The sequence below is a fragment of the Gorilla gorilla genome, chromosome 8 (genome assembly GCF_029281585.2).
Source record: "Gorilla gorilla gorilla isolate KB3781 chromosome 8, NHGRI_mGorGor1-v2.1_pri, whole genome shotgun sequence".
Classification (NCBI taxonomy): Eukaryota; Metazoa; Chordata; class Mammalia; order Primates; family Hominidae; genus Gorilla; species Gorilla gorilla.
Genome location: NC_073232.2, coordinates 25969406 through 25987261, shown reverse-complemented (window position 1 = coordinate 25987261; position 17856 = coordinate 25969406). Strand labels below are relative to the sequence as shown.

General features: G+C 39.6%; 1 protein-coding gene across 1 annotated transcript in view; it reads left to right on the top strand.

Annotated features, from left to right (window-relative positions):
- CUBN (cubilin) overlaps positions 1-17856 on the top strand; it is a 309428-nt gene that overhangs the window by 126298 nt on the left and 165274 nt on the right. Inside the window, exon 29 of the mRNA XM_031015408.3 lies at positions 14350-14531. Coding sequence (XP_030871268.3) covers positions 14350-14531 — 182 coding nt within the window. The remainder of the gene's footprint in view (positions 1-14349; positions 14532-17856) is intronic.

Sequence of the window (17856 nt, the reverse complement as noted above, 5' to 3'; positions counted from 1 at the left end):
GAGCCAAGATGGCACCACTGCACTCCAGCCTGGGCAATAGAGTGAGATTCTGCTAAAAAAAAAAAAAAATAAAAGAGCTATTTAGAAGGTAGGATGGGCAGATCTGATGGTGGAGTAGATGTGTGTCAATCTGGGAGACAGAAGAAGGAATCATGGATAGCTCCCGTTTTCCTGCGGTATATGATTTGGCGCATGTTGGTGCCATTATTCATAGATAGGAAATCCCAGATAAAGACCATGTTTGGGGGAAAATTGTGAGCTTCTATTTGAACATGCTGAATTTGAGATGTTCAGGGGATGCATCCTTTCAGCAATTGCCGGTGTCAGTATAAAAATTAGGTGAGGCTTTGGGCCAGAGAAAGAGACTTTGGAATAAACTACATGTTGGTGAATTTGGAGTTGTGAGCATGATGAAATATATATCCAAAACTGTGCAAGGTATTTTTAGGCATATGAAAGAAATGCCACGTTAGTCTTTGTCTTCAAGCTGTGCATGATCAGTTAGGAAGCAGGTGTAGAAAACTAACAAGTGCTGAACTGTGAGGTGCCTATTGCAAGGCTAGTAAGGAGGCTGGAAGTCATTGGGGAAAATCTTCACGGACTCTGAGATTTTAGAGCCCTTGAAGAATGATCAGGACAAGAAATGACAGATGGTGCCTGGATAAGCATGAGCAAAGAAAGAGAGAGAAACAAGCCTGATGTTATGAAGACAGTGGGATATGAGGCTTCGTAGACCTCCTGGGCTAGATTCTTTAGAACTCTCAAAGCCAGCCAGACTAGTGTGAACTTAATGTAGGAAGGAAAAGGGAACCACTGTTGTTTTAGACAATGGAGTGGGAAATGTCAAGGGAGGAGATTACAACTGGAGACATCATAGATCACAGTGACAGAGGCAACCCCAGGGGACCATTCTGGGTCCTGGTTACTAGGAGCAGGGAATAGCGGTCTGCAGAGACAAGACAACTGATGATCCAAGGTGAGTAACATTCTGATGAATCCTCAGCAAAGACACTCAAGGGCTATGTGGCCAGTGCTGTGATAAATCCTGGCACAGAAAATATTAGACCAATTGCTGCATTCTCTCTTCCTAATAATTTCTTCAAAGTTATAACTTTGAAATACAGACTCATGATTACCTAAGTTTTCCAGTTTGAAAATGATTTTAGGGCTCTTTTTTGTTATTGAACAAAAAACTTTTGTTGAACGAAAAAATTTTATTGAACAAAAAATGTTCAATTTAAAATTTTTATTATTGTGTGTCCTTGCTGCCACGTGGTGAAAAAATTCACAACAATCTGGAAGTATGATGTTGGCAATGAAAGTGATTTATGATTTGTGGTCAGCAAAGATTCTAGGGCAGGTTCACAGGGCTGGGCTGTGAATCACACTGTCTGGTTCTAATCTCAGGCGCAGACCTTCTCTCTGTAGGTGATGGAATTGCTTTCATAGTGTCGCTTCCTGCTAGGCTGTGATAGACATAATGTCACACAGAGAGAAATGGTAAAGCACCCATCCATCAGCCTCCAAAGTAACCTCAAGAATGTGATGTCAGATAAGGAAATCCTGCTTGGTTTTGGTAGAAATTTAAGTAAAAGAGAAGCTTTTAAAAACAACTAGCTCTGTTTAAGTTAAGAGATATTTCCCTAAATGCTGACTATTCTTTCTCTCACATTTATACATGCTATATCCCATCCTGTTTATGATGGCTTTTTCAGCCTATTTGATATTTTGGGCTTTTGTCTTTGCGATACTCTTAAAATATTTTTAAGCATGGAGACTGGAAATGAGTTCCATCTTAGTGTGGAACCAAAGCACAGGTTTCTGCATCATGATACTGAGTCTGATTTTTATTTATGACAAATTTTCACTTATATCTTTTCTGCAAAGAAATTCTTAATGGACGATGCTCATTTCTAAGAAATCTGTTTCTAAATAACTCCTTGTTGTAAAGTTGGGATAGTGACTAAGAAAATCCCGCAGCTCTTTTGGCCTTGACTTCAGAGTTTCTCCAGCAAGGTCCCAATGATCAGAGGCAGCATTAAAGCTGTGCATATGCAGACCTTTCAGAATGAGTGGAAAAGCTCACTCCTGACATTTCTGCCTCCTTGACGACAGCGGTAAATACACATCCACAGAGTTGACCTTCATCTCATGTTGGCTCTGAGTCTCTTCACCAGCAAGGGCCTCTCAGGAGTCTCGCCGCCCCATTCCCATGTCGCCACTGTTTGAAAAAGTTGGAGTTCTATTTCTATTGCCACTCTTTGAAACAGTTATAAAAAGAAAAAAAAAATAACCCTCAAACCACCATGACCTTCCCAAATCACAGATTGCACAATTTGTAATAACAGTCCTTGAGATCTGGGCCAAAGAAAGGGGTTTCTCGAAACTTCTGTTTGTGTTCTGGTTCCCTGGCAACAATATCCCCAATAGAGAAATGCATGTACTTTGCAGGGGATTCCACACTTTTTCGTATGACACAAAAACCAAAACCACACTTTTTTTTTTTTCAGTTTCAAATATCATAGCAGCCAAAAATGAAGTGTAGAAACTTGAGTTCTAAGCCAACTCAGAACAAATGTGACGTTCAGCGTAGAACCTGAATTTTTGTCCCCAGAGGTTTCTCTTTTTGACCATTGACTTAAATGTTGCCATATTTGTTTCAAACATTACATATCCAAGCACTTGTTTTGTGTGAATGCACTGTGTACTCAGAGGAACAGAGGAAGCAGTGCCAGGTGGCAGCAGCATTGTCTCACAAACAGAACAAATCTGGTGGAGGACAGTAACTACCACTTGTAAGAGTTAGTAGAATTTGATAATCTGTAGATCAGTAATGACAATAGTATACTCTGTCCCTGATTTTTTTCTCCTCTTAGTTCCACAGGCTACTCAAATATAGACTATTTTGACCCTGTGTACCAAAATAATGAAATTGAAGGAATGCAGGATAAATAATATAGATTTTACCACCTAAATGTAATCTTAAATTTGTCTGAAGATATTATGATAAAAATAAACTATCTTGCCATATAAAGAGTGAATGAAAATATGATTAAACGCTTAGTGCATTGGTTTGACATCTCATTCACTATTACTGTTGTTGATGTTATCATTTTAAAACATGACTCAACATATGTAATTTAAAAATATGATCTTGAGAAGTGAAGCCAGCTGGACTTCCTGGGTCCAGTGGGGACTTGGAGAACTTTTCTGTCTAGCTTGAAGGATTGTAAATGCACCAATCGGCGCTCTGTGGCTAGCTAAAGGTTTGTAAACGCACCAATCAGCACTCTGTAAAAACAGACCAATCAGCACCCTGTAAAATGGACCAATCAGCACTCTGTAAAGTGGACCAACCAGCGCTCTGTAAAATGGACCAATCAGCAGGATGTGGGCGGGGCCAAATAAGGGAGTAAAAGCTGGCCTCCTGAGCAGCAGTGGCAGTCCACTGGGGTTGCCTTCCACGCTGTGGAAGCTTTGTTCTTTTGCTCTTCACAATAAATCTTGCTGCTGCTCACTCTTTGGGTCCTCACTACATTTATGAGCTGTAACACTCACTCCAAAGGTCTCCAGCTTCAGTCCTGAAGCCAGCAAGACCACAAAGCTCCTGGGAGGAATGAACAACTCCGAAAGCGCCACCTTTATGAGCTGTAACACTCACCGTGAAGGTCTGCTGCTTCAGTCCTGAAGTCAGTGAGACCACAAACCCACCGGGAAGAACGAACAACTCTGGACACACCACCTTTAAGAGCTGTAACACTCACTGTGAAGGTCTGCAGCTTCACACCTGAAGTCAGTAAGATCACGAACGCACCAGAAGGAAGAAACTCCGGACACGTCTCAACATTTGAAGGAGCAAACTCCGGACACACCATCTTTAAGAACTGTAACACTCACTCTGAGGGTCTGCAGCTTCATTCTTGAAGTCAGCGAGACCAAGAACCCCCCGGAAGAAACCAATTCCGAACACAATCTCATGTCTCATCCCGATAATTGTCTTAAATGAGCATTATCGTTCCCTTATTATGGATGAGAAAACTAAGGAAGAAGCCTGAGACAAGTTAAGTGACGTGTCCAAACGTACAAATCCACTAAGCAATGGAATCAGAACACAAAACTCAGTGTGTGATGTCAAACTCAAAGGCCATGCAATAAGTAGCACGATGGTGCCTGAAAGCAAATATTTTTTCCCCACAGCTTTTCATTGCAAAAAAAGGTCAAATGATATTGCAAGGCAAAGAAGGTCAGAGCTTATAGTAGGTAATTTTATAAATTCCCATAATAATAAATGTTTTTAAAGAGATGTGTGCAATCTTTCCCAAGTAAATGGTGATCCAGTTTCAAAGGCTTCCCACTAAATTACACAATTCATTCTTTCTTTAGGTTCAAGTAGCAATAATATGTGGGTTGGGGCGGAGGGGCGCATTGCTTGGCAAAAGTCAAGTTCAAAATAGCTGATGTTATTTGCAATCCTTAAACACAATTTCTGCTTTATTACTCATTTTATAAAGTGCTGTTCTGGAGCTGCTATATGTTGCTGATGGAATCCACCGATCTGGGAGAAACCACGGAGATCATCTGGTCATTTACCAAGGTTTAGTTATACAAACTCGCTTACAGGAGGGAGAAGTTGTATTAAAGTGAAGAGTGAAAGGGTAGCTGCTCCCAGAACAGCTTGGCCGGGCTAGAGTGGGCCATGGGAATGGAGTGGAGCATGTGAGGATTTGGGTAATTTAGTTGTTTTGCTTCCCCTAAGCTAAGGACCCAGGCTGGATGCAGGATTTGCCCTGCGAGGGGCCTGCAGCATGGGATGCTGTAATCAGAGAAAACAATCTTGAGGCTCAGATTTGGACAGAGTTTAAAGGGTCACAGAACACCACTGCCATGGACGTGGTGCTGCCCACATGTGTCCATTTCCCCGGGTGGAGTCCTCTCCCTGCAGAGGGAAGGTTAGAGGTTGGAGGAGGTGAGGGAAGGAATCAGGGAGAGGCCTGCAATGTGGGTCCCTGGAGGCTCTTTGAGCTTTTCCCTGCAAGAGCCCTGTGTACCAAAATAATGAAATTGAAGGAATGCAGGTTTGAATAATATTTCTAAATAGAGGTATGACTGTTGAACTTGGAAACTGCCTACAGATAACATGTTTTCTCTGTCTTTGTTTGTTTGAGGGATTTCATAAAGAAGCTTTCAGTAGCCTTAGGCATGACTGCTTATTTCAGGGAAGATTAGTACAGTTATCTTAGTCTCATTTCTTTCCTTGTACCTTTTTATACTAAACTTTGTTTAGAAGTCTTCAATCATTTCAAAAACATCCAAGGAGAGGGAAAAGAGATTGATCAAATGATTGATTTCTCCTGAAGAATTGTAAGCAAGGGATTTCTACTGGGAAACCATTTTTTAATTTGATTGAAATTAGTAGCTTAAAAGGAAACTGATAAAGTTAATCAAAGTGAAAAGATGACAAGATTGGCTAACTTCTCTAGGTTAAGACGAAGGATAGTATCCTTTTGTATACAGGAAATTAAAATTTATATTACACAGAAACTCCAAAATTATGGCTTCTTTGGATTTCTTTCTCTTTGATGATGTACTAAAGGGAAACACATCAGTATTTAGATCTAGGCCATCTTAGATAGTCAGATGGCTATGACAGTCTTAACTTTGAGTATTTATATGACATCTTGAATAGGAATGTAAAGGTCATTTTATAGCGGTCCACAGCATTGATTTCTAAGCTTCTTGTATCTGTTTTCCAAGTCACTGACTTCATGCAATAACTTATTCTTTCACTGTTTTTTATTGTATCTCTACCATTGAAACCCAACGCTCTACTTTATATCCACTGCTGTATAGAAATTAGTCGAATAAAATGGATTATCACAAAATGTCGGGCAAGGATGAAGTCTCCATGGAACATGAAACTTTCTAAACGTTCATTGACTCTCCAACGCTAAAAATCGTTATGACTTAACTCCCTGGTTCTTGGGTTTACCTATTTCTTCCTGATGTGATACCTGGCTCTGTATTTGCTGCTAGTTTTCTCAACAATAGACCTTTTCTATTTTCATGAAAATCTTACCCTTGACCAACCATCCTCTAAACCTCAAGATGACAAATAGGAAGTAATAATTACAAGATGGAATACAGAAGGTTTACAAATGTGCACTCCTTGAATACCACACAAATAGTTGTTACCATTTTGTACCTACCTGGGAGTTTGGCCACCTCAATTATCAGGAAAAGAATGAGGATATATTAGCTTCTTAGGGCTACTGTAACTAAGTAACATAAACTGGGTGGCATGGGACAACAGAAATTTGTTCTCTTTATTCTGGAGGCTGGAATTCCAAAGTCAAGGTGTTGGCAGGGTCATCCCTCTGACGGCTCTAGGGAAGACCCTTCCTTGCTTCTTCTAGCTTCTGTTGATTGATGGCTGTCTTTGGCTTTCTAAGCCTTGTAGATGCATAACTCCAATTTATGCCTCTATCCACACATGACCTTCTTCCTTCTTAGTGTCTGGGACCAAATTTCCCTCTTCGTATAAGGATACCAAGAATATTGGATTTCAGTTCCACCCCAATCCAGTATGATCTCATTTTAACTTGATTGCATCTGCCAAGACCCTTTCCTCCAAAAAGGTCACAGTCACAGGTTCCTGGTAGGCAAGAGTCTGGGGGGACAGTGTTCAACCCAATACAGGGACAACTCTCTCCTCTCCTGGAGTCACGATGTTTTGTCCTCTTCTCCCTTTTCACTATCTTCTTTCTTCCTTCTTTTTTCTCAAGGAAATTTTATGTTCCTTGGCCTTTATATTACTTGATTTTCTTCTTTGATTTCATCTCGTGATCACTCCAGTTTGTGTCCCCTTCCTCACAGAATGCATGCTATCTGACCAAATCCCTCAGAAAAATCCATCTGCACATGCTTCATGTCCTTATGAATTTGAGGAGCTCCACCCTTGGCCTTGTGTTCAGAGAGGACTAGTGACCCTAGTAGGACAGATGCCTATCACTTGGCCACATACCTGTGAAATGTTGGGGAATTAACTGGTAACATCAAACCAGGAATTACTGACTTTTTGTGGTTCTCATTTCATGCCAGTCACCTTTGGACAACTTTGGCCATTTTAAGGAGCACATATTCCTGTCCACTTCCCCACCCTCCCTGACCTGAAAGTTTCTGTTCAAAATCTTTGTAATTAACGTTTTTTTATGTTTCATAGATGTATCAGAAGTGAGGCCTGTATACTCACTCCAGGAAATAGTTCACTTTGCCTTGGGTTGGGCCTTCCCCCGATTCTGAGCTCTTAGTTACCAATTCACATCACACCTGCCTTACCAAAAGAGTCCTTGCTGGCAGTTTCCCTTTTGTGTCCTCCCTTCATCCACAAGCTGCCTTTTTTTTTTTTTTTTTTTTTTTTTTTTTTTTTTTTTTTTGAGATGGAGTCTCACTCTGTCGCCAGGCTGGAGTGCAGTGGTGTGATCTCAGCTCACTGCAACCTCCACTTCTTGGGTTCAAGTGATTCTCCTGCCTCAGTCTCCTGAGTAGCTGGGACTACAGGTGCCTGCCACCACGCCCAGCTAATTTTTTATATTTTTAATAGAGACAGGGTTTCACCATGTTTGCCAGGATGGTCTCGATCTCCAGACCTTGTGATCGGCCTGCCTTTGCCTCCCTAAGTGCTGGGATTACAGGCATGAGCCACTGCGCCCAGCCCACAAGCCGCCTTTTTACACAATGAAGGCAAACTGGCCTTGCCAATGAGGCACATCTCAAGGTCTTATAGAGCAGAAAGAGTTTTTATTGTTAAGTTATAGAAAAAAAGCTATTAAAATATAAATTGAGCATTTTAATGAAGCACGTGAACATCCTCACTAATTACTTTTAAAATTTAATTCTTTTTCACTGTGCCTTGGCTTTTGGCTTCGTTTTAACAGCAACTGTTGATTTCCCAGGCATTTCCTTTAGGAATGAAGGGATAAGGGTGGGAGGGTGTCGGTGCTGGATCACTTCTCTCTTCCTTTTCTGCCATCCTCTTTGGGCTTTAGCCATGTCTATTTCAAGATGTTATTCCTCCTGATGCCATCAGTTTATGGCATATAGTTTCAGGAAAATGCCAGCCAGCAAAGCGCTGACTGCATTTGAGCAGTCGCCGGGCAATACAGCATTTACTTTTTAAATTTTGTGCCTTGGATTCCATTTAGCTGTTTCATTACTGGTTTGCTTTTATTAAAGCTCTTATTAAAAACACACAGATACGAACTTAAAGATAGTACCTACATAGGAGATTATTATTAAATGTTTCAGTACTGGAATTTTATAACTCATGGCTTGTTTTGGACAAAAACCAAAACAATATTAGTGAAGTTCTTTTATGAAGGTATTTTAAGTTATCTACACAAGTAAGCAGGTTTAGCAACAGCTTGTAACTCTTGGTTGTTATGAGTTCAGCAGATCAATGTGCTTCCTGCAGATAAAGCAAGCACTTCCTTTCAGCTGATGAGCGAGAGTTTGGAGGAAAATCAAGGCAAACAGATGATCAGTCACCAGTTCTAAAACTTTTATAAAGATTAACTCTTTAAAACTGGAATACATAGGCTTCTCTTCAGGGCATTATTTTATTCCAGTTCAGCTGGTGTCTAATGATGTATTCTGTTAGATTTTGCCTCAAAGTCAATTAAAAGATTTTTGCTTTGTTTACATTTTCCAGGTTGCTATGGTGATTGTCTTCAGTGGAGGGACAGGACAGTAATGAGGGCAGCATTCAACATTGTTAGTTCCGTGCCTTTGAGCTGAAGTTCTCGGCAAGGCATGGGGGAGAGAGAACACAGAAGTGGAGGTCAGGATCGGGGAGGGTTGGTGTCACAATAGGGTTTTGTACCCACATCTGCCATTCACTAAGTGATATGAGCATGTTCCACAGCTTTCTTGAACCTCACTTTGCTCACCTCTACAATGGGCCTGACGTCATTGTTACCTGCCTCCCGTTGTCATGATTAATTTCAAATAAAATAATGCATTTCAAATAAAAATAATTCAAATAAAATAAAAGCACTTGAGAACTGAACTACCATAAAAATATGGATTGTCTTTTAAAAAATTTTTGTGCACCTTAATGAAAAACCAATTTCTTACCTCTTCTCTAGCTATTCATGATAGCTTTTTAACCAGTAATTCCTCTTCTAGCTCCAAGTCTTTGTCTCAAATCTGGGGATAAAGTCTTGTGAGGATACAAAACACGGCCAGGTGTGGTGGCTCATACCTGTAATCCCAGCACTTTGGGAGGGAAAGGTGGATCACTTGAGCCTAGGAGTTCAAGACCAGCCTGGGCAATATAGCAAGATCCTGTTTCAAAAGAAAAGAGTAAAAAAAAAAAGTAAAGATAGAATACACAGCGTGTATGAAAGGATTGTGATATGCACAACATTTAGCTAAAAACTTTGGATTGTTTCATTCGTTCTATGTAACAACCCTATGAAGTAAGTATTCATACAGCTATAGATGAAAGAAAGGTTAGATTACTTACCTAGGAACTATCACAGCCAGTTTAGGAACCCATTTGTCTGAACTACAGCCCATGCTTCCTCTGTTACACTATAATGTTTCCAAAAGTTTTGCAATCTAACATGCCAATTAAGCAGTTCTAAAATCGTGTCTACTCCATGAAAACTTTCTCTTACCAAAGTGACAAAGAGCCACTGTGTCTATTTTTCTCAAAACTCTTTATTCCTCATGTCACTGTTCCCTTCTTGGTTGGTATTTTCATCTTTTTCATTTTTGAGATGGGGTCTTGCTCTGTCACCCAGGCTGGAGAGCAGTGGTGTGATCTCAGCTCAACGCGACTTCCACCTCCTGGGTTCAAGCAATTCTCCTGCCTCAGTCTCCTGAATAGTTGAGATTACAGGCACATACCACCACGCCCAGCTAATTTTTGCATTTTTAGTAGAGACAGGGTTTCACCATGTTGGGACAGGCTGGTCTCGAACTCCTGACCTCAGGTGATCTGCCCACCTTGGTCTCCCAAAGTGTTGGGATTACAGGTGTGAACTACCACGCCTGGCTGGTATTTTCATCTTTTAAATTATCTTCTTTTATCTTCTTTGGAAAGGCTTTTCTAAATCATTGTCATCTATTTTAGATTATGAATGACCAGTGTTAAAAACTTCTCTATTTCTTTTACATTTTATTGTTCATTCAACTGGACAGGTAACCGGATGACGACAAGGATGCTGGTGATCTAAACATCCCTGCCTGTGTTATTTCCTGATGGGTATTGGTTTATATAACTTCTTTCCTCTCCAGACTTGTGTATTCTCCATCTCTTTTTCCCTTCCCTGTTTGTTATCCCTTTGTCATGCGTCCAGAGTCGCAAATATGACTGGTAATGGCAGGATGAGTTATTTATTCTTATTTGTAACTTACCAGTGATTAACATGTAAAGGATAGAATAGTATTCAGGTTGTTTTCTTCAAATAAAAACTTATTGAAATTACTCTTAGTAAACTGAAGGAGAAGCAAAAAGGGTTTAATAACTTGCAAGAAGACATGTGGGCAATAACACTTTTTATGTCTATAAATGTCTTTCTTTTTTTCAAAAGATATTAAATATGCTTTGCTTCTATAGCACTGCTTGTATTATGGGCAGATGCTCAATAAACACTTATGAGTGAATGAAGGAATAAAAATAAATGGAATTGGGAAGCTAGTTTACCTCTTTCAAATTTTAGAAATACGAAGACAGTTAAGTTTCTACCGTAATTACCAGAATTACAACGTGCAGGTTTGTTACATATGTATGCATGTGCCATGTTGGTGTGCTGCATCCTCCTAGTACTGTATAATTTTGACCAGAAAGTACCACTAAATTAATCTATCCTATTTTGCATTTGCTGTGAACTTTTAATTCAAATGTTTCCTTTTGATATGTTAATCCTCAGAGGTAGTGAGAGCATGAAGGAGAAAAAGAAAACTCAGAGATTTCAAGCCCTGTTTCTTTCCCTCTTTCTCATGATCATACAATATTTTTCCTGACAGAGTATCACTTATAAAATTGAAATTTCTCAGCTGGGCATGGTGGCTCACACCTGTAATCCCAGCACTTTGGGAGGCCAAGGCGGGTGGATCACCTAAGGTCAGGAGTTCGAGACCAGCCTGGCCAACATGGTGATGAAACCCCATCTCTACTAAAAAAAAAAAAAGAAAAGAAAAAGAAATTTTTCTTTAAGAAACATACATATATGTGCTATTAACAAGATATACTTAAAAGTAAAATTTTGCTCTTTTTATTAAAGAAAACCTTTTGGATTATTTGCTTTAAATACTAGGAAAAAAGACATTGTGGGTCCATATAACTATACTGTAATTTTTTTAAAGCATTACTGAATGCCACGAATCTGTATTACCATTCCAGTTTACAGCGACAATTTAAGGGTATTAGTATCCTGTTATTTGCGAAGGAATTCACAAGGAAACGTAAAACAATTGGAAAAGACAATGGTAAAATGTTACACAGAGTTTTATGTGAATCAACTAAGATAAAAAAATTGAATCAGATTGGCTGATGAACGAATGCTAAATAAAAATGCAGAAATGAGCTATCTAAACTTTCATTTCCTTCTTATCTTTTATATCATGTGGCCATAAAGTTATTTTCCTCTAGATTTTTTCCATTGGATAATTTATTTGATACCACTGATAGAAAGAACCATCTGAGCTGAAAATGCAAGTTGAGAAAAAAATTTCAGTAACAGGCTTTGCTTACCTGTAATGTATTTTAGTAAAAGGTGGTACATCTTAACACGAGTTACATGAGGCACTGTGTTGTACCACTCCGGAAGCATCCTGTTATAGAATGTCCTGTGAGCGGTGCTCCCTGGAGTTGGGCATTGGTACAGGAGATACGGACAATCTGTGATGATTTTGGCTTCAGGAATATTTGCCATGTGTTGTTGTAGTCGGACAAATATTTTCTCATCTTTTACGGTACTTGTGTTTTTTTAAGATTCATCGTAGTCTCTAAACAATGTCAGCACATCTAATTTTAAACAGCTTTTTCGTAGGCTTTAGAAATAAAAGCGGGAACTTTTTAGGACACAGGAAAGATATTGCTCTGTGCAATACATTTAAAGTCTGAAAACGCAGAGGTTTTCAAGTGAAAGGAGACTGAGAAGTCAAGAAGATAGTAGTGCTTTGAGCTAGAGTCAGATTTCTCTGCCGAATCAAGATTCTTAGAATTCTCAGTGCTTCTCAGTGCAGTGGGGAATTCTGCACGGAGATTTTTTTTTTAACTCCTTAACTTTTAAAAGCTTTTCTTCTAACTCACTGTACAGGAGGAATTTGCATAGAGTGGACAGTAGACAAGATCTCAGACTTGGTGTTTTACTTTAGAAGCCATGGTAGTTTAATGTTATTCATGTGAAAAATGCACGTTTACTCATAATGGAGTGAGGAGGCGCTGTTACTTTTATTTTTTATTATTATACTTTAAGTTCTAGGGTACATGTGCACAGCATGCAGGTTTGTCACATATGTATGCATGTGCCATGTTGGTGTGCTGCACCCATTAACTCGTCATTTACATTAGGTATTCCTCCTAATGCTATCCCTCCCCCCTCCCCCCACCCCATGACAGACCTTGGTGTGTGATGTTCCCCACCCTGTGTCCAAGTGTTCTCATTGTTGAATTCCCACCTATGAGTGAGAACATGTGGTGTTTGGTTTTCTGTCCTTGTGACAGTGTGCTCAGAATGATGGTTTCCAGCTTCATCCATGTCCCTACAAAGGATATGAACTCATCATTTTTTATGGCTGCATAGTATTCCATGGTGTATATGTGCCACATTTTCTTAATCCAGTCTATCATTGATGGACATTTGGGTTGGTTCCAAGTCTTTGCTATTGTGAATAGTGCCGGAATAAACATACGTGTGCATGTGTCTTTATAGCAGCATGATTTATATTCCTTTGGGTATATACCCAGTAATGGGATGGCTGGGTCAAATGGTATTTTTAGTTCTAGATCCCTGAGGAATTGCCACATTGACTTCCACAATGGTTGAACTAGTTTACAGTCCCACCAACAGTGTAAAAGTGTTCCTATTTCTCCACATCCTCTCCAGCACTTGTTGTTTCCTGACTTTTTAATGATCGCACATAAAAAGCCTTGATGAAGAATAAGAGAAGGTAATTGGAAGAATTTACCAACCAATAAAGAATATTTAAAAAAAAAACAGAAAAAGAGGCCCAGAAATGTTAAGAGCAAAAAATGTTTTGTTAATCACCAAAAATTGCTGTTGGAAAACAAGATAATTTCTTTTCTAATTGTGTCTCTCATAAGCCTTCCTCAAATTTTACCTCTTCTGCAAAGTTTTCTCTTCCTCTCCATATTGAAATCTCTGTCTGAATTCCTGCAAACGATTTGACAGCCTGTGCGGTATAGTAATGAAGTATTAAGATACAACCAGATCACCTCAGTTAGTGTCCTAGCATCAATTAACCTTGGAAAATCCACACCACCTATGTTTGCACTGATTTGCTCATTTAAGATTTGGATCCTAACAGTACCTACCTCATGTGGTCCTTATGAGTACTGAAACAGAAAACACATGGAAAGCCCATATGAGCACTCAATGAAAGGTGGCATTATTCTACTGTGTGCCGCAGGCTACAGCATTTGATTATTTGTTGTCATGGTCTGCCTGAATGGCTTTCTAAGGCATGGCATATCCAGATTCTGAAACACATGCTGTTGTCTTTTTCCTTGGTTGGATTTTTCTATATCCATTGTATTTTTTTAAGGTAAATTTGCTGAGTTAGGAACTATATAATTTACTTGTTTATTTCCTACAGTCTTTGGTACAAAGCTAAGGATTTTTAGCCCTTAAAATTCTAGTTCTTAGATCTGCACGGGACTGTGGAATAATGTATTAGCTACAAGGACACTGAAGGCCCAGGGACCTGAAGTTCACGACCACGGCTCACACAGTCCATTGTACTTCCAACTATGTTATGTAATTCTTACCTCATTATAATAAAGAAAATCTAAAATTAGAATGACTTTTTTTTTTAAAGTAGAAAGGTTTGATATGGTAAGAAAAAGGATCGAGCATTATTGTACTAAATTATATATAATCCAGTGGTTTTTTTTTTGAAAGGATAAACTTAATAAGTTGTAGCCATGATTTTTTTCTCATTGTTTTATAACTGCATAATTATAACTTTATTGTAACTTAACGGTTTTCTCCTAAATTAGGCATTGTATATTTATGATGGCCTTTCGGTGAGTTGAATTTGGAATTATTTTCCACGGGCTGTTGCCCACTTTGAACTGACTGAGCCTTGCTGTTTTAACAGGTTGTGGTGGAGAGCTGTCTGGGGCCACAGGCTCCTTCAGCAGCCCCGGGTACCCCAACAGGTATCCACCAAACAAGGAGTGTATCTGGTACATTAGGACGGCCCCCGGGAGTAGCATTCAGCTCACCATCCATGACTTCGATGTGGAGTATCATTCAAGGTGCAACTTTGATGTCTTGGAGGTAGGAAGTGAGATGGTTTTTTCAGCACATTCCAAAGTTTGGGGTAGAACAGGAAATCACTCTGCCAAGATTCCGAATTCTTTCCAGTAGTCAGCAGTGTTCTATTCTTAGACATTTTAATGAGCATCAGCCCTTCGGTGATCATTTGGTAGACATGGGATTAATATGTGGTTTGGGTTTTCCTGAAGCAATGCCTGAGGGCCTTGCAGCAGCTGAGTTAGGAGGTGATGCCAGGAAGCAGGAGCCCAGGACGAGTGAGTGAAGGAAAGGAGGAGGGGGAACCAGCAGAGGGAGCCCCTGGGGGCAACTTGGGCTCCGTCCGCTGGGACCTTCTGAAGGACCACAGTGGAGGCACTGGTCCGCCAACTCTGGTTCCCATTGGTAAGGACTGCACTTGGGATGGCTAACACCTCACACTTGCAGTCTGAGAAAGCTCCCCCAGAAAGAGCATTCGTGTGGCGGAGCATAGAGACTGGGCACTGCCGACAAGCACAGGGACGGCCTACCAGGGCTGCCGCTGCTCTTCAAGGGGCCGCCAGGGCCATCTGCCGCAGAGCGCTTTTGTAAAAAAAATGGCCACCTAAGTAGCATGAGGCATTTGAAGATGAAAATTTTCCCAGCGCTTCTGCGAAGGGTGTGTCTTGGATCATTAAAACAGTCTTTGAGAATCTTGAGCCCAAAAGTTTATTATAATCAATGTTTAATTGCAGGAATTTAGTCATTAGAATATGTGTGTGTGTGTGTATATATATATATATATTTTAAATATATAGCTTTAAAATATTTTGTTATAGTTTATAAAATTATATAAATATAATTCATTATAATTATATAACATACTATATAGTTACATTATTTATGTAATATTCTTATATAATTTTATAACATATATAGATATGTCCCAGATATATGTAATATATTATGTAGTATATTATATACTTACATTATAAATTATAATAATTAATAATTACAATAATTAATATTTATTATAATAGATTATTATATTATATATTTTAATGTAAGTATATAATACAGTACGTAATTATGTAATATGTTATATATAGTCACATGTATGTAACACATTTATTATGTATACTTTGAACTTTGACCTGTCTGCAAACTTTAATATCTTCCAAATACACACAAAAATCCTGTCACCTCAGCTCTAGGGACTGCTGTAGCACAGCATGACAAGGATTCTATATCCAGTAGAACCTAAATTCCATGAGGCTAGATGTTTGTTTGCTTTGTTTTACTGCTATATTCCCAGCTCCACAGAGTACCTGGCAAAGAGTAAACACTCAATAGATGTTTGTGGAATGAATGAAAGCATCAACATCTCTGGTTGTCACACCATAATAATGCACATTTAGGGCACTGTACAGAGGAATTTTTACCTCCATGTTCTCATTTAAACATTAAATCGTTCCATGAGGTAAGAGGGGAATTTTATTCCCATTTTACAGTGGTCAAAACTAACGCTCAAAAAGATTAATGGGCTTTTCTATGACCACATGGAAGGGGAGTGGAAGAGCTAATAACTGAAGCCAGTCACTGCTCAACACTTCAGTAAATCCTGAGACCATAGATGGGTGCAGGGTGCAAGGGGTCGATATGAATAGTATGGACGTTACAGGAAACTTTAACAAAAACTTTAATTATAAAACAAGTTCTTACCTTGAAAAGAAATGGAATTATCCCCTCAGTGAGAGTCACTAAGAATTACTTTTAGTAGCTCTAAAAGACTTACCATTTCTATCTCTGATTTCATTTACTGTAGCTCTACAGACAATTTACTATTGTAATTGTAAATGAAATCAGATAGAACTGGAAAGTCTTCACGGAAGGACTGTTGCCAAGTCATGACTCCATCTCAGAGGAGAAACAAGGTGCCTCCTGAAATTCACACTCACAGCACAAAGTAGGACTAGCATGCACATGCAGAATGTTCAGATGGCCTCGCTCACCTGCAAGGATATTGCTTGGTTGCATAAGACCCCTTATCACTTACAAAGGGCTGGAGGTGGATCTTCCACAGCTATGTGCAATGTTCCAAACCCTTTATTTTCATACTCCAAAGTGCATGTGATTGTTGCCCACTTGGCAAATTATAAATGGGCCAATTGTGTTTCGGGTTGTGTCATACCCATTACGGGAGAAAGTAGAGACAGGGGCTGTTCCCTGCAAGCAGGCCTGGGGCCTGAGGGACGAAATCAGGGACTCCAGGCAGAAGCAGCTTTCAAGGAGAGCCCTATGCCTGACAGAAATGGCTGTGAGAAGACACACAGTCTGCTTGGGGCTTATTTTTATTATGACAAGCTGACATTGCAGTGGCCTCCCATGTTCCACCAAAAGCAGGGTTTGGGGGACTATTCTGAGGCTCTTAAATATTTGGGGAAAGTTTTTTTCTGAAAGCTAAAATGAGCAACCCTCTGACATTTTGTTCAAAAGCCTTGTTTTGCTTTTCTGCAAATGTTCATTTGGAAAATGCTGTAATAAAATTGGGCTAATGGTGATGGAATGGTTTTTTTCACCCCTCCCTAGCTGCTGATAACATGTTAGTAGTCGGTTTAAAAGTTTGTTACCCGTGATGGGCATGTGATCTAAAAACTTTGCTGACTTTCTCAGCCTGCATGTGAGTGTAGTCAAGTGGGGCCTTACAGTCACTAAGTATTGGGCTTACCTGGGTTTCACAAAATTTATTCAGAAGCCATTTTTCCCCTGAAAAATCAGAGTTCGGAAAGTGGCCCATTGCAAAAAGCAGCAGCTGTTTGGTTACTCATAACCCCGGAATGCTGACTTGATTGTAACAATAAATGGAGCTAACAGAGCAGAAAGAAATGTTCAAAACAGATTAAAACCATAGGCTTTGAAATGTCCTCCATCCTGAGCATTTGCTAAAACACACTTTTAAATCTCTGATCATCAGACCACTTCTTTTTCCCCCAAAGTTTAGTCACATGCTGTAGTGGAATGAACCACGCCCTGAAATTCTTTCCATCTTTTTCTTCTTTTGAAGAGTCGTGTACTAACTATCGGTTTTATTTGTGGAAGCCAGAAGGACCATTGTTTCGGTCATGGAAACACACTGCCTGATTTTACTTTAATCTCTGAGAAAGTCTTTAGAGAGATTCTGAACTGGCATTAGGCAGAAAAGGAAATCCACTCCTTGGAGCAGTAAACCAGGACAATTGCTTGGTGTGGACAGTTACCTCAGTCTGGCCTCTCTGCGATAGGCTTTTGTGAGCTCAGCCTTGCAAGAAGGGAAGCAAATAATGTCCAAAGTGGCAGTGTTTATTCTTCTAGAGGCTTCTGGGTCCAGCCA